Source organism: Xyrauchen texanus, chromosome 10 (assembly GCF_025860055.1).
Source record: "Xyrauchen texanus isolate HMW12.3.18 chromosome 10, RBS_HiC_50CHRs, whole genome shotgun sequence".
Classification (NCBI taxonomy): Eukaryota; Metazoa; Chordata; class Actinopteri; order Cypriniformes; family Catostomidae; genus Xyrauchen; species Xyrauchen texanus.
In genome coordinates this window covers 27,340,972-27,359,493 of record NC_068285.1, presented here as the reverse complement: position 1 = coordinate 27,359,493, position 18,522 = coordinate 27,340,972, and the positions used below count along the sequence as shown (strand labels likewise).

Here is an 18,522-nt window from a genome sequence, read left to right as displayed (position 1 = left end):
AATGGGGCCACTTTTTTGGAGTGCTTAAAGGCAGAAAGTTTATAATTAATAAAACATATTAATTATGATAACTTGTGTATTATTTAAGCTGTAAAGTTTTTTAAATAATCTATTTTTGGTCATTTTATGTTTACTGTGTTACATCGTTATGGCAAAAAATAAGTAAAAATGGATATAACTTTGCACAGAAAAGGTTAGTAAGTGATTACATAATACTAAAATCCCATTAGCACGAATATATTTACATCCTGTGGCTATACTTTAGAAACAGCAAGTGTTATAACATTTACGGATTGGCCTCAGTTTCATCTATTGTAAGTGTTTTACTGTAACTCAGATTTTTGCTTAAAACATTTTTTTGGGAATTGATCATAATAATTTTTCTGTGGTAATCAACAGTATGCCAAAAAATGCTGTCGATTGAGTTTAACTTGAATAGAATCTGGAATATTCCTTTAATGACATCAAGGTGCTGTCCATGGTGCTGAAATGCAATTACTAGCTACAACAAGAGGTATGGAGAAGGAGCTCACCTGTTTGTGCTTGAAACACACCTGGCTGGTCAGCTGACCGTGGCCTCTGCGTCTTCACCTTCACCTTCTGCTCATCATCGTCAGGTTCTGGAAAGACAAAACAAACAATGAGAGATATTAAAGCAGTAAGCCAAAAGAGGTCATGAGTTACTGTATTGGGATTTACAATGATTACAGGGTCTTGGGTATGATGCAAAGTGATGTGCTTTTACAAAAATAAATAAAAAAATGACATCAATAATTTCATAAAAATATATACAGGGCTTAAAGTATTCTGGCCGGGGGCCGGATTTCCGGCTTGAGGGCAGGTCCGGCCTCCGGCGCAGGCAAAATGTATTAATCAGGCTGCAAATTACAGTCGGACGCACTTTCGGCGCGGAAGCGCTTGGAAAAAACGAGTGCGCCGCTTCCATTATGAGCCGCGATACCACGCGGCTGCATTTGAAACTGGGAACTTGAATGCGGTTTAATATTTTCGAGTCAATTGATTTCACCTACCAATCATATGAGAGGAGCGCAGCTCTAACTAACGCCACAAGCCTATCAGAAGCAGAGCAGGGCGGGTCCTGGCAACAGTGTGATTGAGATCCATACCTCACGTTAGCGTCGTCGGTGAAAGCATGGAGCACAGAACTCCAGAAACAACATTAGGTGACTTAATGTCATCATGGATGAAAAGAAAGGAGATGTGAGTTGGTTGATTTCAGTAAATTAGCTCAGGTCAGCATAATCATATTTTCTGTCCACACCTTTTGATGTTAGCCTTACGTTGACTGAGCTAACATTAACATACACTGCTGCTAGGTAACTTCAGACTGTTAGTTAAATATTTAATGTAGAACATTCTGTGTAGCTTACTAAAAAAACATTATGTGTAGGCCTACCATGAAAACGAGTCCACTTTAAACCGCTTTATTTTCTGTCAGCAATGTATGACAAGTAACGTTGCAGTGTGTACGCACCTTTAGTGCTGTCAACGTTAACGTATGCGATTTCTTTTTTTTTTGTCCAGCTTTAATGTTTTAAAATATTTAACACAATTAACGCTGCATCCGTTCTTTGTCATTCTTTAGCTCTTATTAGTTATTAGTTTGTCCACCAAATGCTTTAAACCATTAATGTGCGACAAGACAAAAGAGAACGCACTTCAGTAAATGTCCTCCTCACACACACACACACACACACACACACACACACACACACACACACACACACGAGGCACAAAAAGTCGCGAACCAGTATCGAATTCTCTTTCGCTTGAACAAACAATAACACACACATTTATGCCAAAATGTCCGTTTTGTCGAGTATCCTCACAAGAATCAATCATTATTAACTTTAAATGAGTTAAATAAAATCTTAAATGGAAGTAAAGAGTAGTGAGAGAATGAGACGCGTGAGATCCTGTCACCAGCTGTAGATCTTAAAGTGACAGTAGCCACTAATTCTGTCTGTCAGTAAAGTTAACCAAAGAACAAAGGGAACAGAGAAAACTACTAACTACTCTTTGACTAAAGAACGCTTGTAGCTTTAATAAGGATTAATCAAATTTAATTTATAATTTATGCATTGCGGACTATTTTATAACCCTAAAATTTAGTATACTAAATAAAATATCAGTGATACTGGCCTTCATTAATAAAAAGATGCCATTAAGATACAGCCGTAATACTTAAAAATAAATGGTTCCATTTGAAGATAAGTCCATCTCTGCAAACCAACCCCCCCCCAGCCCTGTATATAGTTTACAATAAAAACAAACAATTATTCTGCCAAGATATATAGTTTAGTATTCAAACTGTAGTTGATATTGTAGACACTGTATATAGACTTGGCATATTAAAATTGAAATAATTCAATTGAAATGTGACACCTTCAAATGTGTATCATCCAATTAGATTTCAGAAGCTTAAAGCTTCTTTTCAGAGAATAATCTTATTTTAATGTTTCAATGCTTATAATATTGCAACACATACATTTCTCCTAATTAGTATGGAATTGACGCATAAGGTTGTATGTTAGTGTAAAACAACTATTAGTGTTTTACATTTTTATAATGTTGCAAAAACTCTTCAACAAATATGCAGTTAAAATATCCACTGTGTAAGCAACATTTTAAGAAGTGTGCAGGGACCTGAGTGAACTTATGTAAGCCTTCTGTTTCTTTGTGTTTGTGTGTTTGTGTGTGTGTGTGTGTGTGTGTGTGTGTGTGTGTGTGTGTGTGTGTGTGTGTGTGTGTGTGTGTGTGTGTGTGTGTGTGTTTCATGAGTGTTCAGTCTAGGCTTGGATTTCAATACCTCCCCGCTAAGTTAAACTACCTGCCCTAAAAAATGTTTGCCCTACAATGTTTAATTGCTAATTCTCTCTCTGCATTGTTAAATGCAAGTCTTTAAATGTGAGAGTCCCATGGGTCATGAACTACTCTATGAGAAAGAATCTGGTTTCATTGCTGTGCTGTTCAAACACTTTACATCACACAGATAAGCTCCTTTTGACACCTGTACCTTAATATCAAAATGTCTAAAATTTAAGAGAAAGTTCACCCAAAAATTTGAATTCTTTGAATTTCTTACCCTCATGTCTTTAAAAACCCTTATTTTTTATTCTTATTTTAATCTCTTCTTTGTAAAGCACTTTGAATTACCATTGTGTATGAAATGTGCTATATAAATAAACTTGCCTTGCCTTGCCTTGCCTTGCCTTATGACTTACAATCTTCTGTTGAACAAAAGATAATTTTCAATGAAAGTAAATGGTGACCATGGCTGTCAAGCAAGATTTCAAATCATCATTCTGTTCCCCAGGAAAAGCTAGCTTAATGTCATATGGAGTACTTTTATGTTGCTTTTACAGTGTGTTTTGTCCTTTTTTGAGCTTGACAGGCCAACATCCTCAAACACTTTTGATAAATGAGTGGGAGTGATGTGAACATTCTTCAAAATATTTATTTTTTTTGGTTCCACAGAAGAACGAAAGTCATACAGAGTACTGAGTATAAGATAGATAGTTTTTTTTTTACTAGAAATTACACTGGAAAAACAAGTTTCATGATCAAACTTCAAAAGAGAAGTGTGTTTATGAAATGTGTACTCTTTAAATGCAATTTTTTATTGCATTTACTGATAAACTACAGAAGAGCTAGACTCCTCATTCAGTGTGTAGCATTCTCTTCTCTTGAGCTGATTGGTCGACTTGACCTTTTGCTCTGCGTGCATGGGGAGATGAACAGCATGCGATGCTAATAAATTCCACAGGCTTATTCAGGAAAAAAGGAGACATGGTAGCAAGAATGGAAGAAAACATTAGAAGACAAAGTGGATTCTCTGTGGCGATTTCTGAATTACCACTCAAAGACATCCACTACAGTTTGCAGATGCTTAGAATATTTCACAATCATGAAACACATCCTCAACATGAACAAAACAAATTACATTTATTTTCCGTGATTTATTCTTCAGCAAGCCCCCAAACCCAATGCTGAATTCATCTTAGTCAAGGGGCAGAGAAAGAAGCACCCCACACATACTACGTTTTGCTGTAACCTTCTCAGGTTCAAATTTAATTATTTTGCTGTGAATAGTAGTTCACAGGCCAATGCAACTGGGATTTTGATACAATAGAAAAGTTATAGATGTAGTTGTTTATTGATGTACTCTATGTGAACAGAAGAGTGGACAAAACCTTTAGGCCTGCATTTTAAACAGCAAACTTAAATATATACTGCCTTTCATATTTAATAATTTCAAAACAACTACATTAAACAATGAGGACAGGGTCAGTTGAAACTGCCCTGCCCTGCAACTATGCCCAGATTCAGAGAAAATTGGCTAGACATTTGGCTGCGCATCACAAACCTTTCAAGCTATTTTTCTCTGTTTCACTCACCATTTTGGTTTTGTAGTGCTGACTAGACTGAGAACAAACTGAGATAAAATAAAATGCAGAAAAAGAAAGGAAGAGAGGTGTTTTAATTAGCAAACAGAGCTGCGTCACATACATTAGAGCTCATGGGATGGATGGATACTCCAGAGACTTCATCCCGTTGGCTCTGTCAAACAGACCTGATTACCAGCATTTCCCGCAGGGCCTGCGTTAATACGCTTACGATAGCTCAGACGCGCATGGAGACGATCACACTAATTTACTCTGTCACGGAAAAGACAATAGTGGTGTCATGAATGGCAAGGGTTTGTTTTTCCATTCTTTTTGTCTCTCACTCCTATAACTCCCTTCGCTCTGCTACTGTTGCTCATTGTTGGATCTTCGCCATTGTCTCCTGTTAGCAAAGTGTGAAGAGAGCATCTTTTTGGCCACATTTTAGTGAGACAGGCTACAGTATAAATACTATATATTGCAGTAATAAGAGTAGTATGCCATTCTGAACATAGCCACAGTATAAGAGAGAGATAGAGAGAGACATAGAGAGGAATTCAAGGGGATCTAAATGGAATGGAAACATGACCTGAGCCAAACTCAAACTCACGACTCCCACACAAGCAACCAGAGCTTAATATGCCGGAGGACCAGCACTGACCACAACTTCACCAAGTCCACCACTCTGACACATTTTATTAAGATAAAAAAGAATGAACATGTTCGGGTAGGAGTTTCATCTATAATCATAGGTAAAGTCTGATGAGTAGGGTAAAGGAATACCCTTAGGGCACTTACACACAAGCTCAGACGGAGTGTGTGACGCATGGGAGTGTGAAAGATCAGTTTGGAAGATGTGTACTTGAGGGAGGAGGTGGTTTATGTTGAAAACAACAGCAATCGCCGATAGCTATCTAAAATAGAACTTTTCAACAATATAGCAGTAATGATTGAAACACTTCATCTATTAACCTGACAGAGAACAGTAAGAAAGGACAAGGAATGAATACAACCACATGTATGAATTTTTCCTCCATGTTAATATTATTATAATTTTTTTCTTTCACAGCAAAAACTAATTTAAACTTTTAGAGATTCTCATTGGTCAATGCATGTCTACATCAGTGTGCATTGCAGCAAAAGTTGAAAGCTCTCAACTTTTGGTCGCATGACGGAGTGTCACTATCGCAAACCTTTGCATTTACACTCTTGTTGTTTCGACATACTATCCCCAATGAAATCAATGCATTTGCAGTGTTCTCTGAAGCAGCTTAAACATCTGTAGCCGCCTTTAGACTCATTCCTTCATGTCTTTGAATGATGCCCCAAACTTCCCTATCCCAAGCCACATTAACCAGCTCTGACTGGGGGACGCCAAGGCATTCCCAGGCCAGTGTGGAGATGTAATCTCTCCACCTAATCCTGGGTCTTCCCCGAGGCCTCCTCCCAGCTGGACGTGCCTGAAACACCTCCCTAGGGAGGCGGCCAGGGGGCATCCTTACCAGATGCCCAAACCACCTCAACTGACTCCTTTCGACGCAAAGGAGCAGCGGCTCTACACCGAGCTCCTCACGGATGACTGAGCTCCTCACCCTATCTCTAAGGGAGAAGCCCACCACCCTTCTGAGGAAGCCCATTTCGGCCGCTTGTACTCGCGACCTAGTTCTTTCGGTCATGACTCAGCCTTCATGACCATAGGTGAGGGTAGGAACAAAAATTGACCGGTAGATCGAGAGCTTTGCCTTCCGGCTCAGCTCTCTTTTCATGACAACGGTGCGATAGAGCGAGTGCAATACCGCCCCCGCTGCCCCGATTCTCCGGCCAACCTCCGACTCCATTGTCCCCTCACTCGTGAATAAGATCCTGAGGTACTTGAACTCCTTCACTTGGGGCAATACCTACTTCCCTACCTGGAGTAAGCACTCCATCGGTTTCCTGCTGAGAACCATGGCCTCAGATTTAGAGGTGCTAATCTTCATCCCAGCCGCTTCACACTCGACTGCCAAGCGATCCAGTGAGAGCTGAAGGTCATGGACCGATGATGACATGAAGACAACATCATCTGCAAAATGCAGCGATGAGATCCCCAGCCCACCGAACCGCACACCTTCCCCACCCCGACTACGGCTCGATATCCTGTCCATGAATATCACAAACAGGATTGGTGACAAAGCGCAGCCTTGGCGGAGACCAAACCCCACATGGAATGAACTCGACTTCGTGCCGAGGACCCGGACACAGCTCTCGCTTTGGACATACAGGGATTGGATCGCCCTAAGAAGGGACCCCCCACCCCGTACTCCGGCAGCACCTCCCACAGCCGGGACCCGGTCATACGCCTTCTCCAGATCCACAAAACACATGTAGACCGGATGGGCATACTCCCAGGCCCCCTCTAGGATCCTTGCGAGAGTAAAGATCTGGTCCGTCGTTCCACGGCCAGGATGAAAACCGCATTGTTCCTCTTCAATCTGAGGTTCGACAATGAGCATACATTACACATAATTTTTTTCCTCTGAAAACATCATGAGATTAAGCATGATAAATTGTCATTTTAATCTATGAGTAGTTTTGTAAGACGTTTTAGACCACATACACACTAATATGTTTTGGTTTTAAAAAGCATAGCTTGGACTACATTTCCTCCTCTCACCTACACTTCGACAATGTCTTCACCAAAGACTTGGAAAATGCTTGCTAGCACTGAATACTTTGGAAAAATTTTTTAAATGAAAACAGATTAGTGTGGATGTAATTTCCGCCAGCCTTTATATTCTAAAGATGTGATATATTTTGCATATGCTTAATAAAGCAATATCAAAAATATTCCCATATTCTCCCTGGAACATGATTAATTACCCCCTTGTGTACAAAAAAACCTTTTTTAATCAACATACAGCACTGTTGCCTAGATAAATAATTGCACTTCGAATGTCTTTGGCTATTTATCAGTAGCAATAAGAGATTCTTGATCTATATAGAATTGATCAGAAGTTTACATAAACATGATCCAAATACATTTAATCTCATAAAACATGTAGACGTTTAATCGCAGAAAACATTCCCCGTCTTAGGTCAGTTAGGATCACTACTTTATTTTAAGAATGTGAAATGTCAGAATAATAGTAGAGAGAATGGTTTATTTCAGCTTTTATTTCTTTCATTACATTCCCAGTGAGTCCGAATTTTACATACACTTTGTTAGTATTTGGTAGCATTGCCTTTATATTTTTTAACTTGGGTCATGTTTTGGGTAGCACTCCACAATAAGTTGCTAGAATTTTGGCCCATTCTTCAAGACAGAACTGGTGTAACTGAGTCAGGTTTGAAGGCCTCCTTGCTCGCACATGCTTTTTCAGTTCTGCCCACAAATCGTATTGAGGTCAGGGCTTTGTAATGGCCACTCCAATACCTTGACTTTATTGTCTTTAAGCCATTTTGCCACAACTTTGGAGGTATGCTTGGGGTCATTGTCCATTTGGAAGACCCATTTGCCCACCAAGATTTAACTTCCTGGCTGATGTCTTGAGATGTTGCTTCAATACATCCACATAATTTTCCTTCATCATGATTCCATCAATTTTGTGAAGTGCAACAGTCCCTACTGCAATAAAGCACCCCACCAACATGATGCTGCCACCCCCATACTTCATGGTTGGGATGGTGTTCTTCAGCTTGCAAGCCTCACCCATTTTTCATCAGACCAGAGGACATTTCTCCAAAAAGTAAGATCTTTGTCCCATGTGCTCTTGCAAACTGTAGTCTGGATTTTCTTATTGTAGTTTTGGAGCAGTGGCTTCTTCCTTGCTGAGTAGCCTTTCAGTTTATGTTATTATAGGACTTGTTTTACTGTGGATATAGATACTTGTCTATCTGTTTCCTCCAGCATCTTCACAAGGTCCTTTGCTGTTGTTCTGGGATTGATTTGCACTTTTCGCACCAAACTTCCTTCAGCTCTTGGAAACAGAATGCGTCTCCATCCTGAGCGGTATGATGGCTGTGTGGCCCCATGTTGTTTATACTTGCATACTATTGTTTGTACAGATGAATGTGGTACCTTCAGGCATTTGGAAATGTATCCCAAGTATGAACCAGACTTGTGGAGGTCCACCAATTTGTTCAGAAGCTAATAATTTGCTTAAAGGCACAGTAAACTTAGTGTATGTAAACTTATATCCCTGGAATTGTTATATAGTAAATTAAAATTGAAACAATCTGTCCGTAAACAATTGTTGGAAAGATTAATCGTGTCATGCACAGAGAAGATGCCCTAAAAGACTTGCCAAAACTATAGTTTGCTAATATGAAATATGTGGAGTGGGTAAAAAATGAGTACGTAAACTTCTGACATCAACTGTATGTAATCATTAAAACCCTCTGTTTCCCAAGCTGAGATTCAGTGTTAAAGCATAATCCTCCAGAGATATCTGCAGCAGTAAGGTGTGTAACCTGTCCATCAGTCAAGCATGCTAAACAGATGTTGATGATCCCAGGACAGCTTCTATGCATTTCCCCTTGAGAGCCAACTTTATATATTTCGAAGCATCTGGTTTGTGTCTGTCTGTAAGAGTATGAGTGCTCATGATGCTAGGACTTTAAAAAGAAAAAGAGAGGTTGAATTATGTTTCTACCACCCTCACAGCTTGTTCTCGGAAATTAAGTTCAGCATTTAGCTTAAAATAAAGCCATTTAATATAACGGTCTGCTGGTGTGTCTGTGTTGAACACTTGGGTTCAAGTAAAGCTCATTCTTTAAAACAATAAATTCTGAGCTAGGGCTTTTAAAAGATGATAACCTTAGCCTTCAGTTACAGCAAACCTGGTTAAAAGTATGGAGGGCCGTGGGTAACTGTTTTTGTTTTTTTTTTACATTTTATTTTTTTTAATATTGCAAATATAACTGCCCTGTTTTGGTATAATAAACATTATATGTGCCAAAAGCAACTCTGCCGTTAATATATTCATAACGAGACAGATTTAATTATAACGAGCAACGATAACACTTCACTTTGATATTAAATAATGTAAAACCAACTGTATCTTAAATAAGTGAGCATCTCAAAATAATAATTATTAATAATTAAATCAATTAAATAGTAATATATATATTTTTCACTTTTATATGTACTTATTATTTTAGCTGCAGAAATAATATCTGTTTAAAGCATGAGACTTTCAACTCAAAGTCGTATCTAAATTGATTTATTAAATTTGTATATATATATATATATATATATATATATATATATATATATATATATATATATATAAATACCTTTTACTGAGGAACATAATCATCTAAAAAGTGAAGAGTAGTCTTCAACATTACATTTTGATTAAATAATATTCATAATGGATTTTCAACATTGCATTTTGCAATTTAATCATATATATATATATATATATTTTTTTTTTTCTTCATAAAAACTAGTGTTATAATGGCCCCACTATTATAATTTGTCATTTGTGTTAACGTTTATCCTACTAGCACTTAAAATGACTAATAGATTGAACAGATAGCCTGTTACAATAGCCCCTGGTCTCCCCTAGACAACAGAGTGTGTTTTTAGTAATTCTTTGTGAAAAGTACATCTCAAAGTACACTAAACCACGTAGCTTAGCAGCAAACCACATGGAGGTACCATAGCAGCCAATCAGACATAAAACAGATGTATCAGAAGTAAATGTATCTGCTTTGGCGAGAGAATCAATCAGCATCACATGCCAGCGATGAATCTCCAACACAAGCCTGCCTCTCCACAACAACATGAACAACTCCCCATTCTTCCTCAAGATCTCCCACGCTACTTCCGATGAGTTCTCTGAGTGGTAAATAAGACCCGTCCATCAGTCGGGAAAGGTTGGACAGTTATTATAACAAGTGTCTATCTCTGCTGAGCTGCCCTAAAGCTACAAATAGAGAGTGAATAATACAAAAGCCTTAGTTCAGCACGCTGAGTTGGGCCTCCCCCATAAAACAGTTATGATCTGTGCATTGCAGACAAAGAGATTTAGATGTAGACAAGGAAAAAAGCAGAACAAGCAGCTATAAAGAATCAATAGGGCTAAAAATATGAGTTAAGTGACCTTTCTAAACTTTCATCAGCTTGGTTTTATGCCTTGAGGCTTTTAGCTGCTAAGTATTTGGTGGAGGTCAATGGGTTTGGATGTTGAATGGACTTGGGATAACATCATAATGTTTGTGTTTATGTGTGTGCACTTTTGTGATGTAAATAAACTTTGTCTCAAATGTTTCTTCTAAAATTACTTGGGAGGAATAAAAATAGACAAATGAGACCATTATTGATATAAAGTAAGTTTAGAGTGCCATAAAAATAACATGGATAGCATAGCCAAGCTAATGTTCGATTTAATTTAAAAATCTGTTAAGATCTCCTCTGAAACTAAAGAGAATACATTTGAGATCTCTGGGGTCTTTTTCTCAAGAAAAAGTGAAGCAAACAACTTGTTCTCCATTTAATCACATTGCTGTCTAAGAAAAACAGTTGAGATATGGGTGTGTTGAACAGTCTCTCTGAAATGTAAAAAAAATAAAATAAAATGAATAAAAATAAACCAAAAATCCCCTTAGTTTCTGAATCTTTGATTACTTTGTGTACTTTGCTGGTGTGAAGTGTGTGTGTTCACATATTCTTGTTGTGGAGATTACATCTGACTCAGTGAGCCACACAAAGGAAGTGATTTACGGCTCATCCCGCCCACATCCCTCACTTCTGACTACACGTTTTATGCGCAGATGTCCCCAAACCGTAAGTGTGTGTGTGTGTGCATGCAAGCATAAAGGCTATTTATGACTTTAGTCCCTAGAAGGTGTGACCTACTCTGCACAATTATATGAGTGTGTTTATTTATGTATGTATTTCCTTGTCAACATAAATGTATGTAGTCAGGGCCAAGTCCGCAATGTGACTTTGGGATTTGCCAGTGTAAGTGTCCGAGCTAGGATGCGTATCTCTGTGCTAATCATGGCTCTGTACTGCCTCTACAGTCATAAAATCAAGTGATACTTGATCAAGAAAAACTATAGGTATATTTCTGATGAGTAGCAGTGTAGCGTCACACATTGCTTAATCCGATTTTCAGAACTTCTTATGGCAAAATAAAAATGTATAATCTATAATGAGTGGCTGGTAAAGTATATGTAAACATATTTCGTATGTTTCATATGTCACATCTTAAAATAACATCAATGTGATAAGCTACCTTTGTTAATAACTTATATTGTTGCTAACTACTTTTTTTAACTACGTAGGAGTAGCTTAACTCTGTTTTAGCTACTTTAAGATTTCAGTAACTTGTACATTGAAAAGCTACAGTTTAAAAGTAGCTTCACTGACACTGTTAGCAGGAGAGGTTATCCAAAATAAATTGTCAAGATGGTGGACGTTGAAACTTCACAGAAGATTCAGAAGTTGCCATGTCCATCACACACACACACACACACACACACACACACACACACACACACACACACACACACACACACACACACACACACACATTTTAACAGTACCTTACTAATGTGAGTTAAATGCTTTACCATCAACTTTTACCAAAATGTTGTGTGTTTCCTTCCTTACCTTTAATATATAAAAAGCACTTGTATCGAACTTGGACTAAGGTTAGCTACATGCTAAGGCTAGCAGCAACTTCAAATGAGAGGACATTTGTTTGAAACATCACTTCCCTCAATAAAAAAAAAATTAAATATAGGCTGCTGCAAAGCGAAAGTCAGGTATGAATGTAAGAAATATCAGCAGGGCCTTTAGGTAAACATGCCTTAATAACACCAAATGATTTGGATTGCATGTTACACATTGAGACAGATAGCAATAGAGAGAGAAATCGAAATTGAAGGAGAGAATGGAGAGACACAAGAGTAGACTAAAACCTTTCATTCAAGACTGAAGCTAAGAAAGATTTGGTGAATTGCCAGTTTGTGCTAAAGTCGTTCTTTTTTGTGTGCAAGGCCAGGATTTAGAGACAAAGATGAAAGACAGAAGGAAAGAAAGTGAAACGAGGAGAGAACATGTAAAGGCAAAAAGATGTGTAAGAAATGATCACAGCTGTTTCGGGGAAAGAAGGTTCTCATCCACACCAAGAGCTGTGCTCTGTTGGAGACCCACTGAGAGACAAATCCAAATGTTTTGGAGCGTGTAGGTGTGCATGTGTGTGAGACAGATGGATTATGTGCTTGTGATGTGATGCTAACAGTGGGAAAATGTGTGTGTATGCTCCTATCTTAGTCAATTCCTTGAACGGGTTTGTGGGGATGCAAGATAAGTACATGTCTGTGTTTATTCAGGTGTTTGATTACAACACCAGAAACTGAAATAATCATATTCTCACTCTTTCTATATACTATTTCCAGTCTTCTTGTCTGCTTTTGAAATATAGCATACTTAAAGTTGGTGTACAACAACAAAGGAGTGTGATGCAATACACTTCTAAGTAAGGGATAATGTACAGTCAGCCGGTTGTTATCGCACAATAAATCCTGACAGGTTTATCAGGACACCGACACAAAGCAGAGGGGTCTTGTATCAGCCTGAAAGGGGTTATTTTGCAACAACAAGCTGATTGTCCATTATCCCGCTATTACACAGCTACTAACCAAATAAATAAATAAATGGACAAGAAACATTCATTTGCACTGAAATAGTGTAATTATGTGAGAAGAAAGTAATCACTGAACAGCTGAAATCAACCTCCAATTTGTGACAGAGCTCTGTTAGTGTTTACTTTGTAAAAATGACCACCCGACTCCTAAATATTCAGCCTATTGCAAGACTACTTGCCAAACAAATGCACATGAAACATTGATTTGGAGTTTCAATTATTTTGTTAGCTTACTTGTAGAGATCACACAGTGATCCGTGAAGCTGGACAGACGGCTCGCAGAACCTGGATGAGCGGTCTGTTATGTCTAAATTCCAGGATATGCGGTTGTTACAGAGCAATATCTGACCAATGGATGGCATTGACCAATCAAAATCGAGTGCTCCAGAGAGCCTTGCAATATGCTTGAATAACAGTAAGAGGCTTCACTAATCAGTTTCACTATCCATGTATATATTGTTTATGGTATGGTAAATATTGCTATAATAAAACTATGAAAAACTAGATCACATACATAGAAGTGTGAGCACCTCTGTTTTAAAGCCTTTATTAATCTTGTTTAATGTTAACTTTAAAATATACTAATAATTTTATACATTTAAAATTACATTAATGCAATGTAAATTACATTAATGCAATGTATATATGTGTGAGTATATATATATATATATATATATATATATATATATATATATATATATATATATATATATATGGCCCTAAATTTTGGAATAATGTAAAGGTTTTGCTGTTTCAGAAGTAAGTTGGTACTTTAATTCACCAAAGTGGCATTCAACTGATCACAAAGTATAGTCAGGACATTACTGATGTAAAAAAACAGCACCATCAAAATGTCATTTTTGATCAAATCTTGACAGGCCCCATTTCCAGCAGCCATAACTCCAACACCTTATCCTTGAGAATTCATGCTAAATTGCTAATTTGGTACTAGAAAATCACTTGCTATTATATCAAACACAGTTGAAAGCTATTTGGTTCATTAAATTAAGCTTAACATTGTATGTGTGTTTGTTTTTTTAGTTTCCACAGTATGCAATAGACTGACATGTGTTAAGGCAAAACTTAAATTGCTTTCTCAAGAAACAATCATTGTTTTGAGAAATGAAGGCTATACAATGCTTGAAATTGCCAAAAAACGGAAGGTTTCAAAGGTGCACACTAACAAGGACAGAAAGAGATGTGGAAGGCCCAGACACAACTAAACAAGAGGATAAGAACATCAGTTTGAGAAAGAGACACCTCACATGTCCTCAGCTGACAGCTTCATTGAATTCTACCTGCTCAACACCAGTTTCATGTACAACAGTAAAGAGAAGACTCAAGGGTGCAGGACTCATGGGAAGAATTGCAAAGAAAAAGACACACTTGAAATGGAAAAACAAAAAGAAAAGGTTAGAGTGAGCAAAGAAACACAGACATTGGACAACAGATAATTGGAAAAGAGTTTTATGGATACTCCATTGAGTTTTTGTGGGATCAGCTAGACTGTAAGGTGCGTGAGAAGTGTCCAGCAAGACAGCCACATCAAATGCAAGTTCTATAGGAAGTGTGGGGTGAAATGTCACCTAAGAATCTGGACAAACAGACAGCTAGAATGCCAAGGATAAGCAAAGCAGCCATTGCTGCATGTGGAGGATTTATTGATGAGAACTCTTTGAAGTTTTTTTCACATTGTAATAGTAATTTAGTAATGTCCTGACTAAACATTTTGATCAGTTGAATGCCACTTTGGTGAATAAAAGTACCATTTTCATTCCATAAGAGCAAAATATATTCATTATTTCAAAATGTTGGCCACCAGTGTGTGTGTGTATATATATATATATATATATATATATATATATATATATATATTTATATTTTTTTTTATTTTTGATGCCAGTTTGGCTGGTTTGAGCATTTCTGTAGCTGCTGATCTCTTGGGATTTTCTCACACAAACGTCTCTAGAATTTTATAAATTAACATGAACCAAGTTTAACACTGCAAATAATCATTGTGCATTGTACCTTTATGTTACTTAATGAATTATACAAATTTCAAGCAAGTAGAACCCATTAGCTGAAAAGTTTTTTTTTTGGTTTGTTTGTTTATGATCATATGAAGTGTGTCAAAACTTTTGACTGCTAGTGTATATACTGTATACCTCACTCCTGTCAACAACTTCTGCAGCCAAAGGACCTGTGAGAACAAGATCAAGCCCTTCTACTATGAACAGCAAGTCAAGCCTGTCTACCCTTGTCTACATCCCCTCATATAGATAACATGAACATGTGATAAATAAAACATTTCAACCAGTGTGAGCAAGAGAAAGAAGTCTTAGTCTTTATGCTCTACACCTGATCCTATAGTGAAATCACAACATGCAACAACATACTAAGGAGCCTGTCAATGTAAGCTTCAGCGATACTTAAAAAAGATCACATTCAGACAAATAAGGGTCCTTCAAATGCAGAATTGTCCTCTTTATCTTCTAATTGAGGAGAATTAGGGGATTTACAGGTGGCAACCAATTGCGTAGAGTGCTGTTAGGCATATGGAAAGATCTGAAGTTCATGGAGACAAGATTATCATGTGAATCTCTTCCTTATTCAACAAAGTACTTCAAAACAGTAAACAGAAGGGAAAAAAAACATCTCTTAGGGAGTACAGAAGATCTGAAGGCAACAATGTATAAATAATATATGAAAGAAATGAGAAAGAACATACTATATTTGATTTGCGTGTATCGTGTTATAAGCAGGCTCTAGGCATTTATTTATTTCTCCATATTTTAGTCAAACAAATCATGGGAGCATATGCAAAATTGCACCATCCCCTCTAAGCTGTTAACTTTTGGGTTCAATGTGAAAAGGATCATGCGCATGTGCACACTCAGTGGTAAAATCTTACGATCTATATGAACTGCTCCCGCTGGACAAGAGAGTGCATCAGAATTAATACACTACATCACAAAAGGGTTGAACCGTTTGATGACTAAGTCTTTGATTGGCTTGTCACACTTTTCCAAACACACACACATACATTTCTCATCTGTGCTCTCTGCTGGAGTAAATAGCCTTTTAGTTCACTGGTCAGCCTTTTTTTCACACAACTCTAACCCCTTGTTTTGTATTCTTTTTATCAGCCCCTTTTCACCTCTAAAGACCATCAACTCTGTCAGTACTTTAAGGAACATGGGCAAATCATTTATTTCAACGTGTCATTAATTGTTTCCGAAAGCTGCCGAAGGTCACATTTAATTAAAAGCTGAACTTAGAGAGTGCAGTTATATTTATTTCTATTTTGGTCCAGAGAATGAAGACTAGAGATGGGACAAAGTCGATACCAAATAAATAAATGTAAAAAATGTAAAGATACACATCATTCTACAGTAGTGGTACATTAGTAGTAAGTACTGACTCAGTTCATTAGCCAAGTACAGTACTGTCTGATTATATGTGGTTGCTTTCAAATGCTCATTTGCATATTTGTGAAAATACTCTGTGAAGAGCAAATGCATTTATTGGCAAAATGTCCATCTTGCCAAGAAATAAATGCAGTCAGTTTGTTAAATAAATAAGAACATAAATAAATATACAGGTGGAACAAAAACTGTTATTTTTGGTCTTAGGTCTTAAGAGTTTAAATGCAACATAACAGACCTACTGCTGCTTGTTATGTTGTGAAACAACAACATTCAGATACAAATTAATTTAAATTTATTTCTTTGTTCTTTTTATTGACTAGTTCATTTAATTAATAATCACTGGAAAAACTTGAAACAATGTTTGATTGCTGTTTATATGTAAACATAACAACAACTTGGATGTTTAACAGAATTATTATTTTAATTTTTTATTTTATGAAGTAGTTTTGAAACTGGTATCAAGAATCATGAAATTTCACTTGTAGCCTATTTGTATTGACAACTGGAATTTTGGTACCATGACAATCCTATTAATTACATACACCTTTAAAAATTCCATCTAGAGCTATACAATATCTCCAGTGTTGCACTTAAAATCTTTCACAGTCAGGGACCCTTAACTTTTTGGATCGTTTTTCTTTTACGAAAGAAATAGCGTGATAAAACTGATGAAACACGCACTGTGATTTTACAAACTATCCCTGTCTTCAGCCACTGAGGTCACACTTTGTCTTACAGACAGACTGCGGTAAAGCTGTATGGATCCTCTCGGCCAGGGTTTGATTAGAGTGTGTAGGTCTGAATATATCCAGTTAAGGGAAGTATCTGTCCTTCCCAGGGGCATATACACTGCCCATCTGATTTAACACTGCCTGAAACAGAAAACAGCTTAAGCATTTTAAACACGTCTCTCCGAGAGTAAACACAATGTTCACTACACTCAGATAACACAAGGTGACCAATCTGGCAATCAGGCTAAATATTAGGCTAAGAAAAAAAAAAATTGGTCATACCATCCAAGCATGGTTGCCCTTTATTTCCGTACTGTGGTCAGAACTGGTAAAACTGGTCATTATTGAATAGATAGTTTGGTGATTCCCTTGGACTTGAAAACACAGTCACTGAAAAAAATTATATTGACCTTTTCTGTGAGATGCGGCTATTTCCACAGACACATCCTAGCATTCAAATGCAGGTCTTTTGTTGCGTGTGTATGTGTGTGTGTGTAAGAGAAAGTGGTTTGTAACCTACAGAATTAGCTATAGTATGATAAACAATGCAAAGAGTCATATTTTTAGGAACCCAAAAATGCCAAATAAGAAAGGTATTGTTTTACTTTAAGTTTGAATATGTTTGCATTAGTTAATTACATTTTTTAGTTTATTTATAATTTGATACCACATATTAGCTAATATTTGTTAATGGTCATTTGAAAATATTATAATATTTTTTTGTAGAAATGAAAGGCTGTACATGCTAACATTTTGTTAATGTATTATTAAATAACATAATTTTACAATAAACAAATTCTGATTTCATAATTTAACATTAACCATGATTAACAAATGCAGTAAAATATATTATTAATTGTTATTTTATGATACATAATGCATTAACAAATTCTAACAAACAGAACACTATTGTGAAGAGTTACCAAAGGAAAAAAAAATAATAAATCTGATGACGATGTCTTAAGATAGCTTGAATTAGAACATTAACTGGTGTAGTTCAGTCTATTGCCAGTCACACTTCTAATTACTGTTGATGATACAAACCAAAGAGTTTCAAATATGAGTCTCATAGATAAGCCCACAGCAGGTCAGCTCAAGGGAGGTCTGGACGATTTCCATCTGAGAGATTGAACTGTTCACTGTACAAACTAGTCATGTGGCATAACCAGAGGAGACTGCATGAGACATTGCCATGGAAACCATGGAGCTTATCACTGTTGCATTGGAAGGCACTGACACCTGGCTTAGAGGTTAATTCATGCCAGGTTTGAAAATTCACACCCTTTGTACACATGAACAAGGCTGTCCAAAGACATGT

The 18,522-nt window shown here is 37.0% G+C and overlaps 1 protein-coding gene across 1 annotated transcript in view; it reads right to left on the bottom strand.

The window, feature by feature from the left end:
- The window catches only part of LOC127650590 (adhesion G protein-coupled receptor B2-like), a 461,335-nt gene that overhangs the window by 215,332 nt on the left and 227,481 nt on the right, over positions 1-18,522 (bottom strand). Inside the window, 1 exon segment of the mRNA XM_052136090.1 lies at positions 534-620. Within this exon segment, the coding sequence (XP_051992050.1) occupies positions 534-620 (87 nt within the window).